The following is a 20,446-nucleotide window of genomic DNA, read 5'->3' on the forward strand; positions in this document are numbered from 1 at the left end:
CCCTGGTGACTCAGCAGTCTCAGGACCTAAACTGGCCACAGAGCATCAACAACCAGTCTAGCATGGGCCAAAGTGCCTGCCACCCTTACCCTGCTGGCATTGCTGCAGCTCCTACCTTACCATGGTGGAGGTAACACACTGAGCCTTGTGAGTTAGCAGTGGCAAAAACTGGACTACACCAGCTGAGAAGCAATGGGCCATGAGAGCCCAGAGTCAAATCCACCCAGACATGCCAGCCCAAGTTTTGTACCACGTTCTGAGCTTTAACGCGTTTTAACATCTCTCCTTCCTGATTGCTTTTCCTCGTGTTTCTTCTCTTCCAGCACCAAATGGGCTATCCAGCCATGCATTAACCTTTGTGTCTGATTCCTGATCTGCTGTTAAAATCTATGTTAATTCCTTAGAATCCCATAATTTTTTCCCCAAGCCAATTCTGAGCAGTTCTGGGATTCCTGTACCCACAGACTCAGTAGGTAGCTAACATGCTGTGCTCTGCAACAGCTCAGGCTGCATGAATGGTCTAATTAACACCTCATCAAACTCAACTGTTGGTTGTGTCTGGAGAAATTCCCTCTTGCACCTGTGCATCCACAAGACACCATTTCCAGCCTCCTGCATAGTAGGCCCAGCCACTGCAGAGCCTATCCTTGCAGCATCAGCTCCAGGCTCCAGGACCTGCCAGCCCAGGGTGAGGTGACACAGATGGCTGTGGCTGCTCTGAGCCACTGCTCCCTGCTCAGGGACAATACCTCAGCACTGAAGGGTGTGCAAAGCCCAAGCTTCTGGGCCTCAAACTCTCCTCCCTTCACTATATCCTACCTCCATCATTGGGAAGTGCACAGCTGTCACCCAGCACAGCTCAGTGTCACCTGCCTAAGGACAGCCTCTGCAGTGGACAGCATGCACACCCTCCTATATGCTGCAAATTCTTGGGTGTCCAAATTGTCAATTATTGTAGCAGACCCCAGAGAAAGGTGGTACCTCAGGAGGGGTTCAGTCCCAGCCTGTTCTGGAGGACAGGCATAAGGATTTAGTCAGAAGAGCCCTGGAGGCGTTCAGCAGATGCAAGTGCCCAACTCATGTTGACACTGCCATTATTTCAGGACAAAATTTAAGCACAAAAATAAGTTTAGTTTGATTGCTTGAGATAACAGCTAAAAAAAGACTAAAACCTTTTGAACACAGAGCATGGAGCAGGAAAATGTTATTCTAGTTAATACTTCACAGTGACACTTTTCTCTGAGTGTTTTGGGACCTCAGGTATCTCCAGAGGCTTTCCCTGGAGAATATCTAATGCCAGCTTCTACTGCTGGAAAACACTCCCTGAGCTTGTCTGAGGTTTCCTGTCCCATTTCAGCTCAGTTCCATTACTTCTCCTACCAAAACTCACTTCCTCACTTGGTGTAACACAGCAATGCTTGCCAATCCACCCATCCCATCTTCACATCAGGGGGGTCATCTCACCCCTCCAGCCTTAGTTAACTCTTGATGCATCATCTTCCACTTGACAAATCTCCTCCTACATGGTTGACTACCACTGTTCATCACAATGTTTTTAACAGAAGAGAAAAACTACAAATTTCACATCATCAGAACTATGAGCTGCACACACTTCACTCAGGAGCCTTCAACCTACTGTGAGCACTACACAGGTCACTCATGGTGGTCTAGCAAGGCAGGTGGCAGATTTGCCTTTGAGAGAACTTTCCTAAATTCCCTCTCCTCTCTCCTGCTTGCTGACTGTGTGTGGCTCATTCAGGACCCTGAGAGGCATGTCCTGGCTGTGACAGCACCAGGCACATGCTGAGCCACATCCTGCAGACCAGTTCTGGATGCTGCCGCAGAAGACAGAGCTCTCGGTAGCACTAACCCACATATTGAAGAGACCTTGGGGAGCTACTGGGAATAAAGCTCACGCTGTCAAAGAGCTTAGGCACTGGGGTTTGTATGTTTATCCTTTTGCAACTCCACGTCCAAATACTGCAAATGAGTGTTTAGCCCTTTGTCTTTGTGTAATCAGACTTGTCCCTCCTCTTTACGCCCTGCCTGATAACAATGGGGTCTTTATGTGGAAAGACCAGCAGCTCTTTTTCCAGAGGACCCTTCAGGCTGTAACACCATGCAGGCGTGTGCTGCTTGCTGTGAGCTGCAGGCACCAGGATTTGGAGTGCAGGACACAAGGTTTCTCCAAGGGAGAGACAAAACTCTTTGAGCACCTATGGAACAGAGTCATCCTGGAAGGCAGGGATGGCAGCAGAGAAAAGAGCATATAGCTTGGAGAGCAGGCATGCTCATCAGAGCTTTTCCACACCAGTTGCGGGGTTTATGAAGAGCTCCACTATCCCATCACCAGGGCTGCAGCTCTTACATATCTTCCCTTTCATTTGAGATGGGGTATCTGCCATTATCTCCACCAGACTATGGAGATAATGTATCTCCACTACAGCCTTGCTCCCAGGGCTGCCGTCAGTCAAAGCACAGCCCAGCAACATTCAGCTGCTGGACCACCCTGGCCGTGCGACTTGGCTGCTCCGACCTCTCTTCCCTGGGACCCGCTGCGGTGCACGAAGGGCAAACACAGCAGTAGGACTTCCCTTTCTCTAATAGCTTCTTGGCTCTCATCCCCATTGTTTTCCTTAGGGCGCAGGGCTCCGTGGGCGCCGCTCTGGCGTGGCACGGCCGAGCTGCGGGCACAGGGCTGTTCCCCCACTCTCATCAGCGGGAGGGATGCTGGCGTGGCAGCTGGTTCAACCAGCTTTATGGTCTCTTTGTGCTGCTGCAGCAGAGCTGAGAATCTGGCCCTGGCTCCCTCCCCGCCCCGCTGGGGACTGCATCAGTGTGCTGTTTATTGTTTCTGCCAGATCATTCCTGCAGATGTTAATGAATGCTAGACCCAGCTTTGCTCCCAGCAGAGTCCCTTCCACACCTCCCCCTGCCCAGCCTTCTGCACTGGAGTTTCTGTTTACAGTCCTGCAGGGAATTTCCCTTCTGCTGCATGGTCTTCAAGCCACACAGACCCAACTCCTGCTGCCAGCAGGCTCCCACACCTCCCTGATTCCTGTAGCTGTCCAAAGTCACCTCCAGGTGTCTGCGTCCCTCTCTGTCACCATTCCTTCTCCACCTCTGGCCTTCCCAAACTAGAGACATGCCAATCCCCCTAGGAGGGAGGAGAGAGCTTGGCGAGTGAAGAAAGTTGCAACAGATCCTTCCTCTGCACAGATGGAGAAAGCACAGGGAGAAGAAATCACCAAATGGGAAGAGCAAAGCAATTTGTCCAGGAGGACTCAGAGATAATAACCTGCACATTGGTAAGTGGTGCCAGGACCCACATCCTCACCCTGCAGCTCTTGGGCTTGCAGCAGCCGGCATCCACACCACTGCATTGTCCTAACATCCCAACAAGGTGGGCACCTCAGTCTGCCTATAATTGGGAAACGCTGGAAATGCTTGGGAGAGTGTAAATCAGTCCATCTCAAGATCCCACCAGGCACCTCTGCAGAACTTTAGCCGTACACATGATCGTGTTCCAAAGCCTCTGGTACTGTGGTGGCTCAGCCACAGAGAGCCTCACTGTCCTGGAGGTTGTTGGACATTGGGAAGGCAAGGAGCAAGCCTTCCTGCTGCCAAGGTCTCGGCATTGGTCTCAGGAAGGGTTTCTGAGCCCTTTTTCATCAACCCAACACCACTTACCCTTCCAGGAAAGCAACGACGTTCTTCCTGGGCCTTCCAATGTTGGGCCCATAGAGGTGTGCTCTGGAATAGGTGCGGATCAGCTGCAGCAGGCTTCTCAGCTGCGTGTAGTCCCTGCCCAGCTGGCTGCCATTCACTGAGCGGCCCATCAGGGTCCGATAGTTATTGGGCTCTGAGAAAATAAAAATTGACAAGCAAAACTTGTCAGCTCTGCTTTCTCCTCTGTGCTTCCAGAGAGACACACAGCTCACTCTGTCACACAGCTTGAGCTCCACAGAGGATGCAGGCAGCTCTGCAGAGCAACAGAAGGAGCCTCTGAAGAGTGGATGACAGCCACTGCCTGCTCTCCTGTGCTCCTTTTGCTGTGTGCTGGGTGGAGGAGCTGTACCTTGGTGTCATGCTCCTGTCCCCATAGGGTTGCTCACTTCCCCTGGCACTGCAGCCACCATGCAAGTCCCTGCAGTAGATGGCCTGGCCCCCCAGTGCCAGCTGGGCCCAGCAGCCAGGGCAGAAACAATTCATGTACTTAATACCAGCTGACAGAAATGTCCAGCTAAGAGACTCACTCACACCAAGTCTTAGAGGTGGTGCTGCCTTACAGCAAGGGCCTTTAAATCCCTCTGAAAATACACTGGTAAAGCATCCTAGGAGCTACAGGTATCCTCTTCCAAAACTGTGTATCTTTCTGCTACAGCAAGCTCCATTCCCCTGGCTCTCCTGTTCCCACACTCACCGTTGCCCAGCTCCCAGGAGATGTTGTACTTCTTGCTGGCACTGTACTTCAGCAGGCTGAGGGCATTGGAGCTGTTCCAGGAGTTGTTGGGATTTCGGCGCAAAGCATTCAGTGCAAAGATCAGGTGAAGGCCAGAGCAGTCAGCAAAGTTATAGAGTTTGTCTAGAGACCTGGCTGGGAAGAAACAAAAAACAGTTTGTAATTCAAAGGAAAGCTACTTCCAGAGGGGTTCAAATGATCCGGCTGTCCATCATACCTTGCCTTCTCTGTAGGATGAGTGAGGGTCAAATGCCATCCCCACGACATCTGTAACCACAGAAAGGCACCTGACCTTTGAAACCCAGATAGGATTCCAGGTGTGGGTTCATCTCCTTCCAGCATGAAACTTGGATGCCCTCCACCTCTGTGTCAGAGCTGGGGCCATGTTACCAGAGACAAGTGACTTTATAGCATCGCTTTTCATCTGCTTTTGGCAAGGAAAGTTTGTCCTTTCCTGTGCTTATTCTGCCTTGCATCCCTTTCAGAGCAGATCCCTGCAGTGCCTGGGGAGAGGACGAGGAAGTCACCACCCTAAAGCTGCCATCTCTTCTGCACCCCACAGCAGCCTGGTCTTTGCTGCCTGGGCTCCCTGCCTAGTGAAAGCCTGGCCAAACCCTGCTGCCAGCAGGCTCTCCCAGGGTGCTGGGGGCTTTGTGAGATCTGTGTCCTATCTGCTGGCCCCAAAACTGCCTGGATGGCATCTCCCTGTACTGCGGCCTCGATGAGCCGTGGGGGCACCAGCTGGCAGCAACAGGAGAGACCAAAGAAAGAGCTGACCCACTATTTAGGGAGGTGCAACATTAGCACAGGACAGAGAGACAAAACACTTAATGCCCTTTTTTTAATGAAAACTTCCCTAAAAACTCAACAGCAATCAAACTGCTGATGAAGCTAATGCCAGTGTTTGCAGGACACAAACTCACGTGACAGCGAGATTTGGTTAGAGAGCACTTAGATAACTGTGGTGTTTTCAATCATCCCTGCCTGTTGAACTGCATCCCAGGACACTCAGCAAGCTTCCTGAAGCAGCCTTGGAGATGCAACCACTTAACGGTGAAGAGCCATGAGGGATAGGGAGGTTCCAGGGGGCCAGGGAGGGCAGACCACAGGCTCCCCTTTCAGAAGAGGGGAAGGAGGCACTTGGGAATGACGGAGTAGGCAGGCTGGCTTCAGGGCCCAGAAAAACACTTGGACAAATAACCAAGTTGCTTGTCAGCACTTGAAAAATATAAGGAGATGATCAACAATCACAGGAGAGTGCCAAGAACAAATCACACTGAAGCAATCTACTGACAGGAGAGCAGGACTGGCAGGCAGCAAAGCAGCCATTTAGGCCTTACACCTTGGTGGGTCTGAGGCTTTGTACACAAAGGACTGCACATGGAATTCTCTCCAGAAACTGAGGTGACCCTTATCTAGGCTGGACTGCAGTGAGAAATACTCACACCTAGGTCAGCTTCCAGTAATTTGCTGGTACAGTGAAGGGTCTAGGCAGCCTGCTCTGGGTCTATTTGCCCATTTCCAAAAACAGTGGGGCATAAAGGAGCAGAGGATACATCAGACTTGCCATGGCACCAGGGTGATAGCATCCACCACCTTTGCCAAGGGAGATAAGGGGATGTAGGGAAGGCCACCACGCACTCAGGGAATTGCTCTAAGCCCAGCAGTGATGCCCCAAGATTTCCTGCAGCCATGCTGCCCACCTGAGGTGCAAGTGGAAGAGCAGTAAGAGGGAGCTGCTTGCTCCAGGTGGAATAAGCTGTTCACTGGATGTCTGTGTTTATTCTGTTGCCTTTCCTGGTCACTGAAAGTCTCAGTGAATACAGACCCAGCTCTGAGAAGAATAAATTTGCCTTTTAAAGTAAAGTTTTAAGGATGGTCCAGGAAATAAGCTAACTGAATAGCTAACATTTAATGCAACACAGGAAAGTTATGGAAAGAAGAAGAAGAATGCAAAAATGTGGAAGAGAAATTCTCACTCCCTTCCACAACCTTTTTCAAAATGCTACTGGTTGTCTGAGTGAAAAGTAGCTGAATTAGATTAATCTAATGTATTCATCCCAGTGGTCCAGGCACATTAGCTGTTTTTCTGGATGTTTAGTGAATTAGAGACAGATACAGTTACTTATTACTGATTTACTTCAGACCCCCAGGCAAAAAGCTGCACTTGAAATGAGATTCCTATAAAGAGGAGAAGATAGACACCCAAATGACAAAACGGGATAGCAAAAAAGGTGTTACCTGCAGTTCCCCTGCTGGAAATGAAACCTTTTCACTGGCACAAAGCAACTGTACTACAGAAGCAAATTTGATTCACGTTTAGGAGACACTGCAGAAGACTGGGAATTGATTTTCCATGCATCCGTGAGAGGAAACAAGACGTCTGTTTATCCCAACACAGGGCCTGCCACTGTGAAATTATATTTTCCCCATGACACTTATTTTGTTTCTGTGCGCCTGGACGCAGAGATGCCACGTGTATTTCATGTTCTGCCACGACTTTCCGAGCTGGAAACCTCAGCAATCAGGGGAGTGAGCTGGGAGAAACACACAGATGTCTGGGGTTCGGTCCTGCACGTTTCCAGTGGTCTCCCAGGACAGATGGACCTATAGCCTGCACTGAAGCTACAAAGAGCAGAAAAGAACTAAAAAACCCATCTCTGCATCACACCAGATTGTTAAAATGGCCACTCTTGATATCAAGAGTAGCAGGTACTGAATCCACTTCCCTCCTTCATTCCTGGCAACTGTCTTGGGATAGTGCAAACTTGGAAGCAGCAGTGCAGTGACCCTGGCAGAGTTTTGATGATCAGTTTGCACAAGCTAGCTAACCATTAGTGGTTAAAGGGCATGTGTCTCACCTCTGAGATGATTGCCTCAAAAACCTTCATTGCAGACAGCTGCAGTTAGATGACAATACTGTCATGCAGTGAATGAGAGCAGCGTGCTAAAGTGGCCAAGGAGGCCAGGGGCATCCTGGCTTCTATCAGCAGCAGTGTGGCCAGCAGGACAAGGGCAGGGACTGTCCCCCTGCACTCAGCACTGGTGATGCTGAACCTTGAGTGCTGTGCTCAGTTTTGAGCCCCTCATTACAAGAAAGATATTGAGGTGCTGGAGCACATCCAGAGAGAGAGAAAAAAAAAGAGAAAAAAAAATCTGGTGAAAGGTCTGGAGCACGAGTCTTGTAAGGAGCATATGAAGGAGCCAGGGGTATCCAGCCTGGAGAAAAAGAGGCTATGGGGAGACCTTATCACTCTACCAACTACCTGAGAGGAGCTCACAGCAGGTGAGGGTTAGCTTCTTCTCCCAAGCAACAAAGGATAGGACAAGAGGAAAGAACCTTAAGTTGTGCCAGGGGATATTTGGATTGGATACAAGAAAAAATTTCTTCACTGAAAGCATTATCAAGCATTGGAACAGCCTGTCCAGGGAAGTGGTTGAATCACTACCCCTGGAGATATTAAAAGATGTGTAGGTATGGCACTTAGGGACATAGCTTAGTGATGGAGTTGGCAGCATTAGGATAATGGTTGGACTGAATGATCTTAGAGGTCTTTTTCAAACCAAATGATTCTATGGATGGCTAAAGCACAAAAAGAAGCCTATTTAGAAGACTTTGAGTGATGTCCAGTCCTCCATATGTACAAATAAGGCCATAAGAAAATGCTATAAATATTTTACTGCCATGACTAGGGACGGCAACATTACTTTTGAGTAATGAGAACATGAGGAATCACAGTATTATTAACAGCTGGCTAAAACTCACTTTGAATTCTGGATAATTGCACTGTTTTTTCTTCATCAAACAAAGAAAATCATACAGGAATTTAACCTTTCCCCAGCTAACAGATCATTAGGCAAGGCTTTCACAACGCACTTCAATAGAAAAAGCCATTGTCGTACCAGAATGAATCTTAATAGAGCAGAACTAGATTTATAAGATGTTCTCCTTGCTCCTTCTCCCCCTCTGCCCAATGCAGAGATGCACATGCTCAGCACTCATGTGCCACTTCAGCTCAGCAAGAAGGAATAACAAAAAAAAAAAAAAAAAAAAAGAGAAATGTGCAAGGGTGCTGAGAGTCATCTTCTTCCCTTTATAATGCTCATGTAGTTGGAGTGAGGCTGCCCAAGGCAGCAAAGCCCCAGGCTCCATCCCCTCACACCCACCAGCAGTGGGGTGGGTGCCTTGGTGGGTTTGGGACAAACAGCAGCCAGTAGTCAGAGACAGAGACCACTTAGGCCTGGCACAAAAATTAAATCAGAAGATATTTGTGATTTCTCAAACTTTTACATTATTGGTTGTAGAGGCTTCCACTAATCTAGGGAGTGAATACAGCCTGACAATGCACGGCTGGGTGGCCACCAGTGAAGATCTGCTCCCAGTCCTGCCCTCAGATGAAGCTCTGCACAAAAATTGAAGCTTTAACTGCTTGTATTGATCTCAAACCCTGCACAGAGAGAGACAAACAATTTCAAAATGCAGAAGGTGTCTGTGAAACCACAAATGATGGTGGGGTTTAAGGGACAAGTACGTCCTTTGGGATTCTTTCCCATTATTCTTCTTTTTATACAAGGCTAAATTTTAATGTTCTCTGAAAGATGGATGGCACTTAGCTCTGTAGCATGCCAACACAAAATCTGAGGCACATTAAAATATCTCTGGCAGTTTAAAATAATTGGAAAGACTTTCCAGTTGTAGTTACTGAATTAAACATTATCCTAGAGCCTTTATAAAGAGTGCAGTATTGACCGCTGTTTGGTAAGAGGGACAGTTCAAGAATCTCTGGGTTTGAAAGCATTTTTATTCTGCTTCAGGAATTTTGCTTTGGCAGAGTTTAGCATGAAGAGTGGAAATTGATGTGCATGCTGAGACGGAAGCTGGGATCAGTCAGCGGGCTGAGGGGTGGCAGGACACGGCACCCATGGTGTGCCAGGGGCTTTTGTAACTCTGGGAAGGCAACCAGAAGATTGGGAAAGAAGAGCCTGTTCCCCCTCTATCCCCACCATTCACTACATCCATGTCTTGCATGTACAGACTATGCAAGCACCAAGGATGATGAGCAGCTCACAGCACAATTCCCAAACCCACAGCTTAGCTGAGAGACCAAGCCAGTGAACAATAGATGAACCCTTTTGTGGATAGAGCAATGAAAAGTAGCTCTAGAAATAATGATTTCAACTAGTCACAGATATTGCTCAACTCTGCCTTCTCCATAAATTCTGGGCAAGCCTGGAGCATCCCTGCACACAGCTCCTGTGCCAGCACTGAAGCCAGCAGCATTCCCTGCCCCTGAGCACCCCGGAGGAGACAGCAGAGTGATGGCACTGGGAAGGACCTGGCAAAGAGAAGCCCAAAGACAAATTTACAGGGAGGGGGCAGAAAGGGCAGTACAGGCTGTTCAGACTAGAGGTGAGTAAGATGGCTGGTCAGAGCAGTGAATGGAAAAATAAAGATATTCCCACTTACAGAAAAACAAGTGGGTACACGGAAAATTTATTTATAAATAAATTTGCACCACGGTCACCTGAATCCCATTTGCTCTGTCTCTCTTGCATCAAAAATCCTCATAAAATCACTTGTGTGTGGCAAGGACTTAATGTTTTCTTAGCAAATAAATATGAATCAGAAGATAGGCAACAGACAATTAGAGTAACTCCAGACCCATGGGACAGGTCTGCAACACTGGCTTGAAATCTTCCAAAGGATTGCATCTCCAGTCACAACAGGGTATCAGACAAGGTGACCAGAAACCCCCCACCCACAATCTGCACAGTTAGAGCACCAGAGATCAGCCTTCACCATGGCTGCAAGTTCAGAGGCAAAGCAACATCCCACATTGTCCATGTGCACTGTAACATCCCACTGGATCATGGGAAGATTTTCCTGCTGTAGCTGCATGCTAAGCCATTCCTTCAAAGTTGTTGCTTAATGAGAATTTTAGAGATTTCAAGGCTACCAAGAAACACACACAGTTGCTGGAAACTGCATTCTAATGATGACCATCCCAGCTGAGAAGTTGTTTGGTTTTAATTCGGTTTTCTGAAGCATTTTGCCATGCAGTAAAACCACACTGAATAAAGATGCTGAAGAATTCCTGGGCAAAATTGCTTGCTGGAGGGAAAAATTTGCTTGCCTCAGATACACATCTCACCTGAAATTATCTCTCTACCTGGTCAGGCTCCTTATGCCCCCCAAAGAGGACTGAGATTTTCAGAACCATCCCTTGCTCTCCTTGACCTGCCAGGCTCTCCTGCTGCTCCAAGGCAAGGTGCAACGTTGGAGGTCTGTTCTGTGTGACAAGAAGTGCTTTGGCAGAGCCTAATGGTGCTATAGAAAAGGGATCTAGTTTAATCCCATCTGAAGAATACCTGAAAGTTGGAGGAACTGGCTTTAATACTGCCAGCCAGCAAAGAAATGCTGAGCACTGTGTTAATGAGAACCTGGATTTTATATCCAGCTGGAGGACAGATGGGGGATCTGGGGCTATTCCCTTTGGAGTATCAAGGGGGCCTTTTTCCAAGGGAATTGTCATCATCCCTGGTCTTTAAGCAGCTGAACATTGACCCTCAATATTCATTCAAGTCTTTAACTAGATTTTTCATTTCACTGCCAGCGCAGAGGTGATTATGCTGACCACGTGAGCAAGGTTTAGCGCTTAACTCTGCCGCACAGAAATAGCAGTCTGGGGGCTTGGTGTCAATCTCTCGCCAATAAGGAGCTTGGCCAGCAGCCATGATTGTGGGCTGAGTTCCCAGCTGGCATATCACTTGGAAGACAACCACGAGGTCTGGGTTCAATATCCAATTGCTAAGGAGTCTGGCTGACAGCCTCATTTGGTGGAATGAATCCCAAATTAATATAATTCTTTTGATACCAGACAAGGGGCATGGCCTGTTTCCAAATGCTCTAAGGGCTCAGATAAAAGCCATAGGCATTGGGTTCAGTGTGTAAATGGTATCGAGGTTGGATAACAGTCAGGATTGGCCTTAATCCTCAGATGGTGAGAAAAAGGAATGAGCCCTGAGCTCTGCCTTCGTGCAAAAAAAGAGAGCTCAAATGAGCAGAATAGCTCTGTTTTCAATCCTCGCGTGGTAAAGAGCTCACAGGACAGTAATGGTTTCTAGGAACAAGTGTAAATTGACATGGAGCTTCAGAAGAGATGTGGGATCTGGGTTCAATCTCCAAGTGCTGTAAAGCTCAGATAATGGCCAGAGGGGCAATTTCCAAACCCTCTGTTCCAGTCTGGTGTCTGGGAAGAAACCAGGATCATGTTACAGCTAAGAAAGCTGTTTTCTCCTGCTGCATAACTTAAAGTATTTTCCCTTTTGGATCGGGATGAATCCAGCATCTTCTAAAGTTTCAGAGGGAAATGGAGGTGAGCAGGGAGGGTGCTACATGTTTGAGTGGAGCAGAAGAACAGAACAAGGGAAAATAAGACTGTGAGCATCACCTGCTCTTCCACATCTTCTTGGCCACCCCAGATCACTGGATTTGAGCCATGGAAATTGCTCCAGGGAAAACCTGGGTACAGCTCCTCATCATCCTCAGTGCTCAGCAGTGCCTGCACAGGGTGTCTTTGGGGCCTCCATGGGAGGCAGCTTGTCCTGTCAAGAGACAGTGACAGCCTGCATGGCAGTTCCATCTCACTGACACTGTTTGAACAAGAGGCTGGTGGGAAACTGTGTGTGTGCAGCAGTGAGTCAGGTCAGCAGCTTGCTTGAGTCATTCCATTTTGGATAAAGGAATGCAAATAAAATGAGCAGAAAGTATTCAAATATTATTTTGTCCAGGCATTTAAAGCTGGTCTTTTACATAAGAAAAGGAGCAGAGGATGAGGTTTTATCAAAAGCTACATATTGATCCTGTGAAAAGCTTCAAATTTGCTAGCACTATCTTCCCGCTCTTGAGGAAATTTAGAAAATCTAATTCCAGACTCTGTGACTCTCAGGTTTAGCTCCAAAATCCAAATAGGATGGACCACAGCAGACAGGCTCTGATCTGTGAATGCTGCTAGAACAGGATTTGGATTGTGAACCTGACCTGCAGTTAGCCAGACTCTTGAGCAGCAACAGCAGGCTTGGGGCAAAACCCTCCAAAACCCATTTCAGTGTGGGAACTACCCATTCCTAATGACCAGGGGTGCTGGAGACAAGCCCTGTCAGCAGCATCCCCTGCACAGGTGGTGGGCACAGCCCAGTGTTCTGCTCTTTACCCCGTGCAAAGCTGTGACTCTGGGGACAGGTCACCCCATTGCCACGGAGGTGCCTCCCTCCGGGCTTTACCTGTGCACGTGGAGCAGCAAACCTGCCAGGCTCAGGAACACGGCTGCAGACATAACCCAGCTCCACTGCCAGACCTCTGCTGACAGAATGACTGTTTTATATGGCTATAAGAACAGCTATAAGCGCAGCTGTCTGAAAAGCAACAAAATCTATGATGTGTGTTTCTAAAGCCAATGACAGCTGGCAGTGCTGTGCTGCAGCTCATTCCTTCTTTTACACGGTTTAGTTAAAACACTTCTCTGCAATCACTGTGATTTATCAACAAACTGCACTTTCTGGAACAATTTAAAAGCATTCCTAAATAGGTAAGAAGTGGTCAGCTCCTCAAGCTCTCAGCAAGCTCCCAAATGGCTGGCAGCTAGAGATGGACAGGGACAGCTGATGGGAGGACCAAATGTCCTCCCTGGGCACTCACAGGAAGGACAGGGCTGTGAATCCCATTGGGATGGGGAGTGTTGAGGCAGAGGTACCTGTGCAGCTGCACAGCATTACCCACGGATGGGAGAATGGTGATTTACTGAGTTTAAAGCTGGCTTCAGGTGCAAACATGAGCCATTTCTGCGCTGCCAGGAGAGGTGACTTGGTCCTTGCACAGGCTGCTCCCTAGCCATGGAGGGGGACCTCCTGTGACCCCCTGTGACAGAGTCTGACCTCTCAGGCATGGGAAACCCTGCGCAGCCAACACCACAGAGGTACATACAAGATAACACCATAGCTCTCTGTTCAGCTGGAAGTTGTAACACAAGGCAGAGTGAGAAAGCAAGTACTGCACCATCCCTGTCCCCACACTCACCTCCTCCTGCCAGCTGTAGGGCACAGGACAACAGCCATGAGGGGAACCCACACAACCCCGTGCATCACTCGCATCCACGCTTTTCTTTCAGTCTGCCACAGTCGCAAAGCAGAGGTTTTCTTTAGAAATACTTTTTCTAGCAGCACCTGAAGCACTAACTGCAGCAAGAGGGTAGATGTTCTCAGCACTCCCTGCAAAAAGTGAGTTGGGCTGCACAGGCTGAGCAATACCCTGTGCAGATGCTGCATGGCTAAACAGGGATGAAAGATGCACAGGTACAAAGCATGCTTTTAACATGTTCCTTTAATCTCAGTAAAATGCTTAGCCCAGGTAGGATGTGCATCTAGCTCACCAATCCCCTTCAGCAGCTCCCATACTCCATTTTTTGCTGCCTAAGCTGCTGTCACGTGGCAGACACACAGCTTGATTCAGAAGAGCCTCACGGAAGCCAGACCCACTCCACAGCATCCCTGGAGCCGCAGAAGGAGCAGAGCCCTGTACCAGGCCCTCTGCCTCCCACACCCCAGATCTGGCTGCTCCAGAGCAGAGTGACATTGATCAGTCATGCGAGGAGCCTGAACTACCACATCGGGAACAAATTCCAACTGAGGACTTCAGTGTTGCCAAACCCCAACATTCAAAAATCATGAGTCAAACTCACAAAAATCATGTGACTGGCTCAAGAAACCTGGTTTTAACATAACTTTCATGGCCTGATGTTTTCAAAAATTTGGGGTGCCTTTATAAGATGTTTTTGAGCTCTTCTACTACCAGGAGAGTTAAAATCTGGCTTGTTTTTATTATTCCTTTTAGGCAGCTGATGTGCAGCAGAACAATCAGTTTACTTTACAAGTTTGACTGCCTTTCCCATGGGTGGGAACTGCAGCTGGTGGCTGGGGATGGCAGGGGCACACCTGCAGTCCCTCAGTGCCGGGTGCTGCAGCAGGAACGCTCTGCTGCTAAACAGGGATCTGGCCAGCTCCTCTTGCTATTGGGACGCAAACTCAGAACCCACAAGAATCAGGTGCTGCGTTTTGTGGGTCTGAGTCAGTGTTTCCTATGGTGCAAGGGGCGGCAGGCATGGTGTGATGCTAGAATCCCCTGTCCCGGTGCCGGAGCATCCTCCCCTGCCCGCTGACCCCGCTCGCTCTCGCCATCGCCCATTCCTGGCTGCTCCCACTCAGCCAGGGAGCAGCTGACTTGCCTTGGAGCAAGAGGGAGTGACTACGGCTCTTCGCACACTTTGTGAGCTGGGCATCTGGTATTTTTCAAAACTCTGAAACATTTTAACTGAAAACTGTCTTAAAAAGAAAAAAAAGAACACCCAAAACTCCAACCAAAAAAACAACACATAAAACCGGAAATGTTTCAATCTGAAATCCTTAATTAAAACCACACTCTTTAGTACATAAAGAAGGAAGTTAAAACAGAAATGTACTTTTGCACATTACAGACAGCATTATAATAAACACAGAGCTCTGCCAAGAAAGAGGCATTTTCAAGGCCAAAATAGATGCCTCCAGCTGCACTCGGATAATGTCAGAGGGCTCGTCTGCACTGCGAGTGTGGCTGCACTTGAGTGCAGCAGCGACCGAGCAAGCCTGCCGGGTGAGGAGCACAGCAATCACCGGGGCAGACTGCGAGCGCTGCACCAGGACCACAACCCACCGGGGTCAGAGCTCCACCGATTCCCACAGACCTCAGAGCCGGGCCCTAATCTTTAAAATATTTGAAGGAACTGGCCCTGTCTCTCTCTGCTCCTCTGGGCCCTCAGATACGGCTCAGCTGGAGGGACCCGGCTTGGCAGGAGCTCTTCCCGGCTAATCTTTGGGGGAATCTTGTACCAAAGCACACAGGGTGGAGTCTGAGCCTGATTTTGGAGGCACAGATGAATGGCTGGAAAAGACCAGCATCGTTAGCATGATGTCCTGCACCAGGCAGCCTGGGACACACATGTGGAGTGCACAAGTCAAACCCAGTCCCTTAGCAGGACAGGTCAGCTATTTTATAAAGGTATCGAATGAGAGCTTAAAACCTGCTGCAATTATGGAAATCAGCCTACCCCATGTGAGATTTTGCAGTTATTTAGCATCCGTGTTAAAAACAGGCACCTGGCTTTGAGTCCAAAGTTACCTGTTTTGGCTTTCTAGTGATTGGATCTTGCTATATTCTTACCCTGCTAGATTTTTGCTTCTTGTGCGTAGCTCAAGATTAAGGTCAAGCCTCCTCTAACATTAAGCTGAATTTGTTGCAGGTCTTCAGCATCTTCACAATAATGCAAGATGTTCCAAGCTTCCAATCAATTCTTTGGCTCTTTGCTGTCCTACAAGACTTACCAAGCTCTGTGAACAAAACATCGCTATGTGGGGCATTTAGGATCTCATCAACCAATTGATTTTCTCTGAGAGCACAGGTCTGCCCAGACTCCTTCTCCTCCTCACCAGCTGCAGAGCCAAAGCAGCCTGGTCTGCACTTAAGTGCCAGGAGAACAAACAAGACACATTTAAACAACTACAGCAATTAGCCTCACACATGCTTCATGGAAAGATTGTTGGAGGGGAATGCTGATGTGGAAGGATGCCACCTGCTTAGGAAACAGAAGAAGGAAATAGGAGGGTTGATTGGGTTTTTTTTGTATGAAGAATATTTTGGGGTTCAAAAAGAAGTGAGAAACAGACTGTGTGCATGTCTCCAGGGATCAAGAAAAATAAAAGGAGCACAGAAAATGTCCCACAGAACTTCATTAATAACAAACAGAACACATAGGACATCTATTTGAGTGTCTGACTAAAGCAGCTAAAATAACTGGAGTTGGTAGGAACTGGTAATTTTAATTACCATGTTATCTGTTAAAGACAGAGCAGAGCAGGTCCCAGACACAAGTTGTTGGACTGTGTGAGGAAAAGTTGCTCTGGAGAAGGGAAAGTAACAGGGGAGGGGATGTTTATTACTTGAACATTATTGATATAGAAAGTTGACTAATAGTCCAAAAATGGAAGTAAATTAGAGTACAAGTGGTTACAAAACCAAAAAGCCCAGCAATTTAAGGCAGTGAAGGAATAAGAAAAACGGATTAAAGATAATGTATTTCAAAAAAAGCAAATTTGAACAAATTCAGGGCACAGGTCAAGAGGATCTCTGGGGAAGGGAGTTTAAGACAGCATTTCCCAACCAGTGAGACATGGAGAGGCAACAGCTGTGCTGTGGGTCAGGGGAGAGAGCAGCAGAAAGAACAGCAGGAAAATACCCTGCAAATATGTACAAATTAGAGGAAGAAAAAGGAAAATATCAATTGGTAACTCATTGCAAAAGAGTAAGCAACATATTGACATGGAAACAGCTCTTTTCTGTAGTTTTCCTTGAGACAATTAACTGTGACATAACTGTTAGTTACATTAATCTGAACTGTGAAAGAGCAGCAGACCTGAAGAAGGAAAGAACAAATGAAAGACCACTTAGGAAACCTAAACCACAGAAATGCTTAAAAATCACTGTGAAGTCTGTGTCAAATTGTTTTGCCAAATACAGAAGATTCATATGTATTCAATAAATACCTTTTCTGCATTTTTCACCCAGAATTTTGCCACTATCAGCACGCCCTCGTACAATAATTCTGTATTTTACTGAAGCGGTTTTACTCCTGGTACACTGGAAGTAGATTTATTGCTTTAACCCCCGGTCCCCAATACTCAGCTTGTGCAATGGAGGCATCACCTGAGCAGGGTCATTCTTTGAAGGTGAGCAGGGAGGAACAGGCATGACCCAGAGTGATGTAAGCATCCAAAGAGCCTTGGGTGAGCTCCCTTTAAGCTCCATACCTCTTCATACTCCTGGAAAATAACCCAAAGCCAGCCCAGTCCTGTGCATCAACACTGCAGGTATATGGATTTGGATGGGATGGATGCTAAATTTCACAGCAGCCACCCTGCAGGCACTGCTGCCACACAGCTCCTCTGCACTGGCTGGCACATCCTTGGTCTCTGTAGGGATGGGAAGGGTTCTTACACAGCCTGCCAGGACAGCAGCCCCAGACATCACCCATTAGTGGTGTCATGCCTAGAGGCGGCTGTCAAAACCAGAGGGAGCCACGTAGGCAGAAGAGGCAGGGGAGAGCACAACTCACTCACGGCATGTGGGACTCAGCTAAACACACAGCAGAAGGCTGTGCTGTGAGTTACTCCACTCTTGGAATGGATTTACATGTCAGATGTTGGCTCTTTTCATGAACAGATCCTCTGCATGGCTTTTAATACGTATGTGTACCCAACTGCTGAGTGACCTACAGCGCTGCCCTCCCTCCTGCTCCCCTCTCACTACTGAAACACAAATCCTTCAACTGAAAATACATCAAACTCTGGAGCTAAAGAGTCATATTAAAATCGTGTATATGAGGTGCTGGTTTAAGCTAATGGTGTCATTGGCTTGCCTTCTGGGACAGGGATCTGAGGTTTTTGCAATATACTTGTCAGACTTTTCAACTTACTCAGCTAAACAAATAACCACTGTTAAACCTCTGAAAGGGATTCTGCCCCAGCCAGAGGAGACAGCCTTCTGAGACAATTCCTGGGGATAAAGGTTGATCTAAAAAAGCATAATTTCTCAGGATTTAACTGACTATCTCACTGGTTAAGTAAATGGTTTTATTTCTGGATATGGCATAATCTCTGCTGAAAAAGAAATTCATGGAAAATATTAAAATCAACTTATTAAAATAAATCCCCCCCATACTTCTTGGCAGTCTCTAATTAAATAATTCTACCTGAAAATCCCATGACTCAGATTACTTATGGGATATGCCCAGTGGCTCCCACCTTTGGCAAATGGGAACCATGTGGGCAGCATTAGGAGAGGGAAGTGCAAGAAAAGGTGAGCCCAGTGAAAGGCAGATGGACACACCATGGCATTCTGGGGAAGATTAAAGGGAGACACCAAAGGAGGGATGAAAGCTTCTAACAGTGGAGAACAGGAAATTTTCTGTGTCTGAGGAAGGTTATGCTTGCTCTGAGCAGGAAGGAAGGTGTTAGCAGCTGGAAGAAAAGACTAAGTCTTGTCCTGAGAGGAAATGCTTCAAAAGCATTTACTTTCCAGATTAGCAATGACCTTGCTCCATTTACTGCTGAAGCTGTGCATGTTGGAAGCCTCATCCTGCAAAATGTGGCTTGTTGTGCATTATTATACAGCTGACAAATGCTCCACGCTCTGAACTGAGAAATATGCTCACAGCACTCAGAAATGACTCAACAGATTCTCACTCAGATTTCGGGTCATCTCTTCAAACCCTCAGTCTGAAACTTTAGCATAAGGAATTCCTATTTTAAGAGAGGCGATAGGATAAAATTATAAAAACTCAAACCACAGACCAAGGGTTCCACATGATCTTGTGCTATGTCAGCACCAGGGGGACAAACAGGGCAAGCATCTGGACACCAGGAGGACAAGTCAGCCACCAGGATCACCTCCTGGAGAGAAAACAGAGAGACAGAGGGTGCCCAGGATGAAAGCAGCAAACTCGGGCAGCCTCCGTCTCTTCCCAGCAGCACTGACCAGATCTGGATCTGGTGGTGATGTGCTGCTGTGCAACACAACAGCTTTGATCACAAAGACTGATGGCAATGAAGAAGCAGATATCTCTAGTGATTAAGGGAGGAATGTGAAATATTTTATGCACATGTGTGTAGAAACAGGCTCTAGTCTATCTTTCTAGAGCACTTCTGGCCATCTTACCAAGAAAGGCACAAAGGCAGCACTTGTGTTAGAAGAGGTGGCAGCATCAGGGAGAAATTTATTGAGCTGGTCTGTCAGGTCCTAGTTCATAGTAATTTCTTTCAGGTGAATTTTGTTGGTCCTCCAGTGCTGACAAGTCTTGGGAATGCAAAGACAACAAGAGCCCACAACTATCAGAGAATCTGGAAAACCTAATTAGCTTTCTGATGGCTCTTCACTCAAATACAATCTAAGCACCACAAAGACAGAGCAGAAGGGCAACCCAGCCTCAGAGTGCCCTGGAGGAGTTTTGGAAATGGTGCTGGTAACCATGCTCCAGGAAGGCCCTGCCTGGGACATGGCATGGGTGCTGGGTTTTAACCATTGTGTTTCCTGTGTATTCCATTTCCTGACACAAGAGGTGCTGCAAGTTCTATCAGTGGTGATCTCCCACTTCTCAAAGGATGGAGATCTGCAGAGTTTCCTTAGCCTCTAATGGCTCCTTCCCAAGGACAGACTCACTAGGAGGTGCAAGCTGTTGGCAGCTCAAGGCCCCAGAGGAGCTGTTGACCGTGTTTAGGCCGTGATCCAGAAGACTTGATTTCATCCAGCATAAGTGGAGCTGTTTTATTTATTCTAATGGTCTGATGGTGCGGGAGGAGTGCTCCCTGGCTGCCCAGGCCAGCCCTGTTCCAGGCAAGAGGTCCAACACACAGCCCTTCTCCAGAAAACACTGCTCACAGGGACAAGGCACCCATCCGCATGTGCTACCAGGAAGCAAAGTTTCAGCAGGCTCGTGCTGCCTCCCAAGAGACATTTAAGTTTCTCTTAGACCTCTTGTCTGACATTCTATGTCTTTGCCAGCCAGGTTAGCCTGGGTGATTGCTCCACGTCATGCTGGAGGACTGCTTGAGCATCCCTTCTCCAGCAATGGCCATGAGGAGGTACCTGGAGAAGAGCACAGGAAGGACAACCACATCATGGTTGGCCTCCAAGAATTAGTGGCACAGGGCAGCAGGGATAGAAGGCATCAGGAGCCTTACTTCCCAAATAAAAGCAATAGTAGGAACCAGGATAAAATGACAGCCCCGGGATATCACATGCACCATGAATATGGTGAAGCTCAACTCAGAGTAACCTGCTGTGCCACCTAAAGATCTGAAAGCAAGATGTCCTAGCTCACATTAAACAGTGAGAGTCTGCTG

General features: G+C 47.7%; 1 protein-coding gene across 1 annotated transcript in view; it reads right to left on the bottom strand.

The window, feature by feature from the left end:
- HPSE2 (heparanase 2 (inactive)) overlaps window positions 1-20,446 on the bottom strand; it is a 106,681-nt gene that overhangs the window by 30,910 nt on the left and 55,325 nt on the right. Inside the window, exons 4-5 of the mRNA XM_031061533.1 lie at window positions 4,424-4,597; window positions 3,691-3,862 (exon numbers count right to left, since the gene is read on the bottom strand). Coding sequence (XP_030917393.1) covers window positions 3,691-3,862; window positions 4,424-4,597 — 346 coding nt within the window. The remainder of the gene's footprint in view (window positions 1-3,690; window positions 3,863-4,423; window positions 4,598-20,446) is intronic.

This window comes from Geospiza fortis, unplaced genomic scaffold (genome assembly GCF_000277835.1).
Source record: "Geospiza fortis unplaced genomic scaffold, GeoFor_1.0 scaffold130, whole genome shotgun sequence".
In the NCBI taxonomy this organism is placed as follows: Eukaryota; Metazoa; Chordata; class Aves; order Passeriformes; family Thraupidae; genus Geospiza; species Geospiza fortis.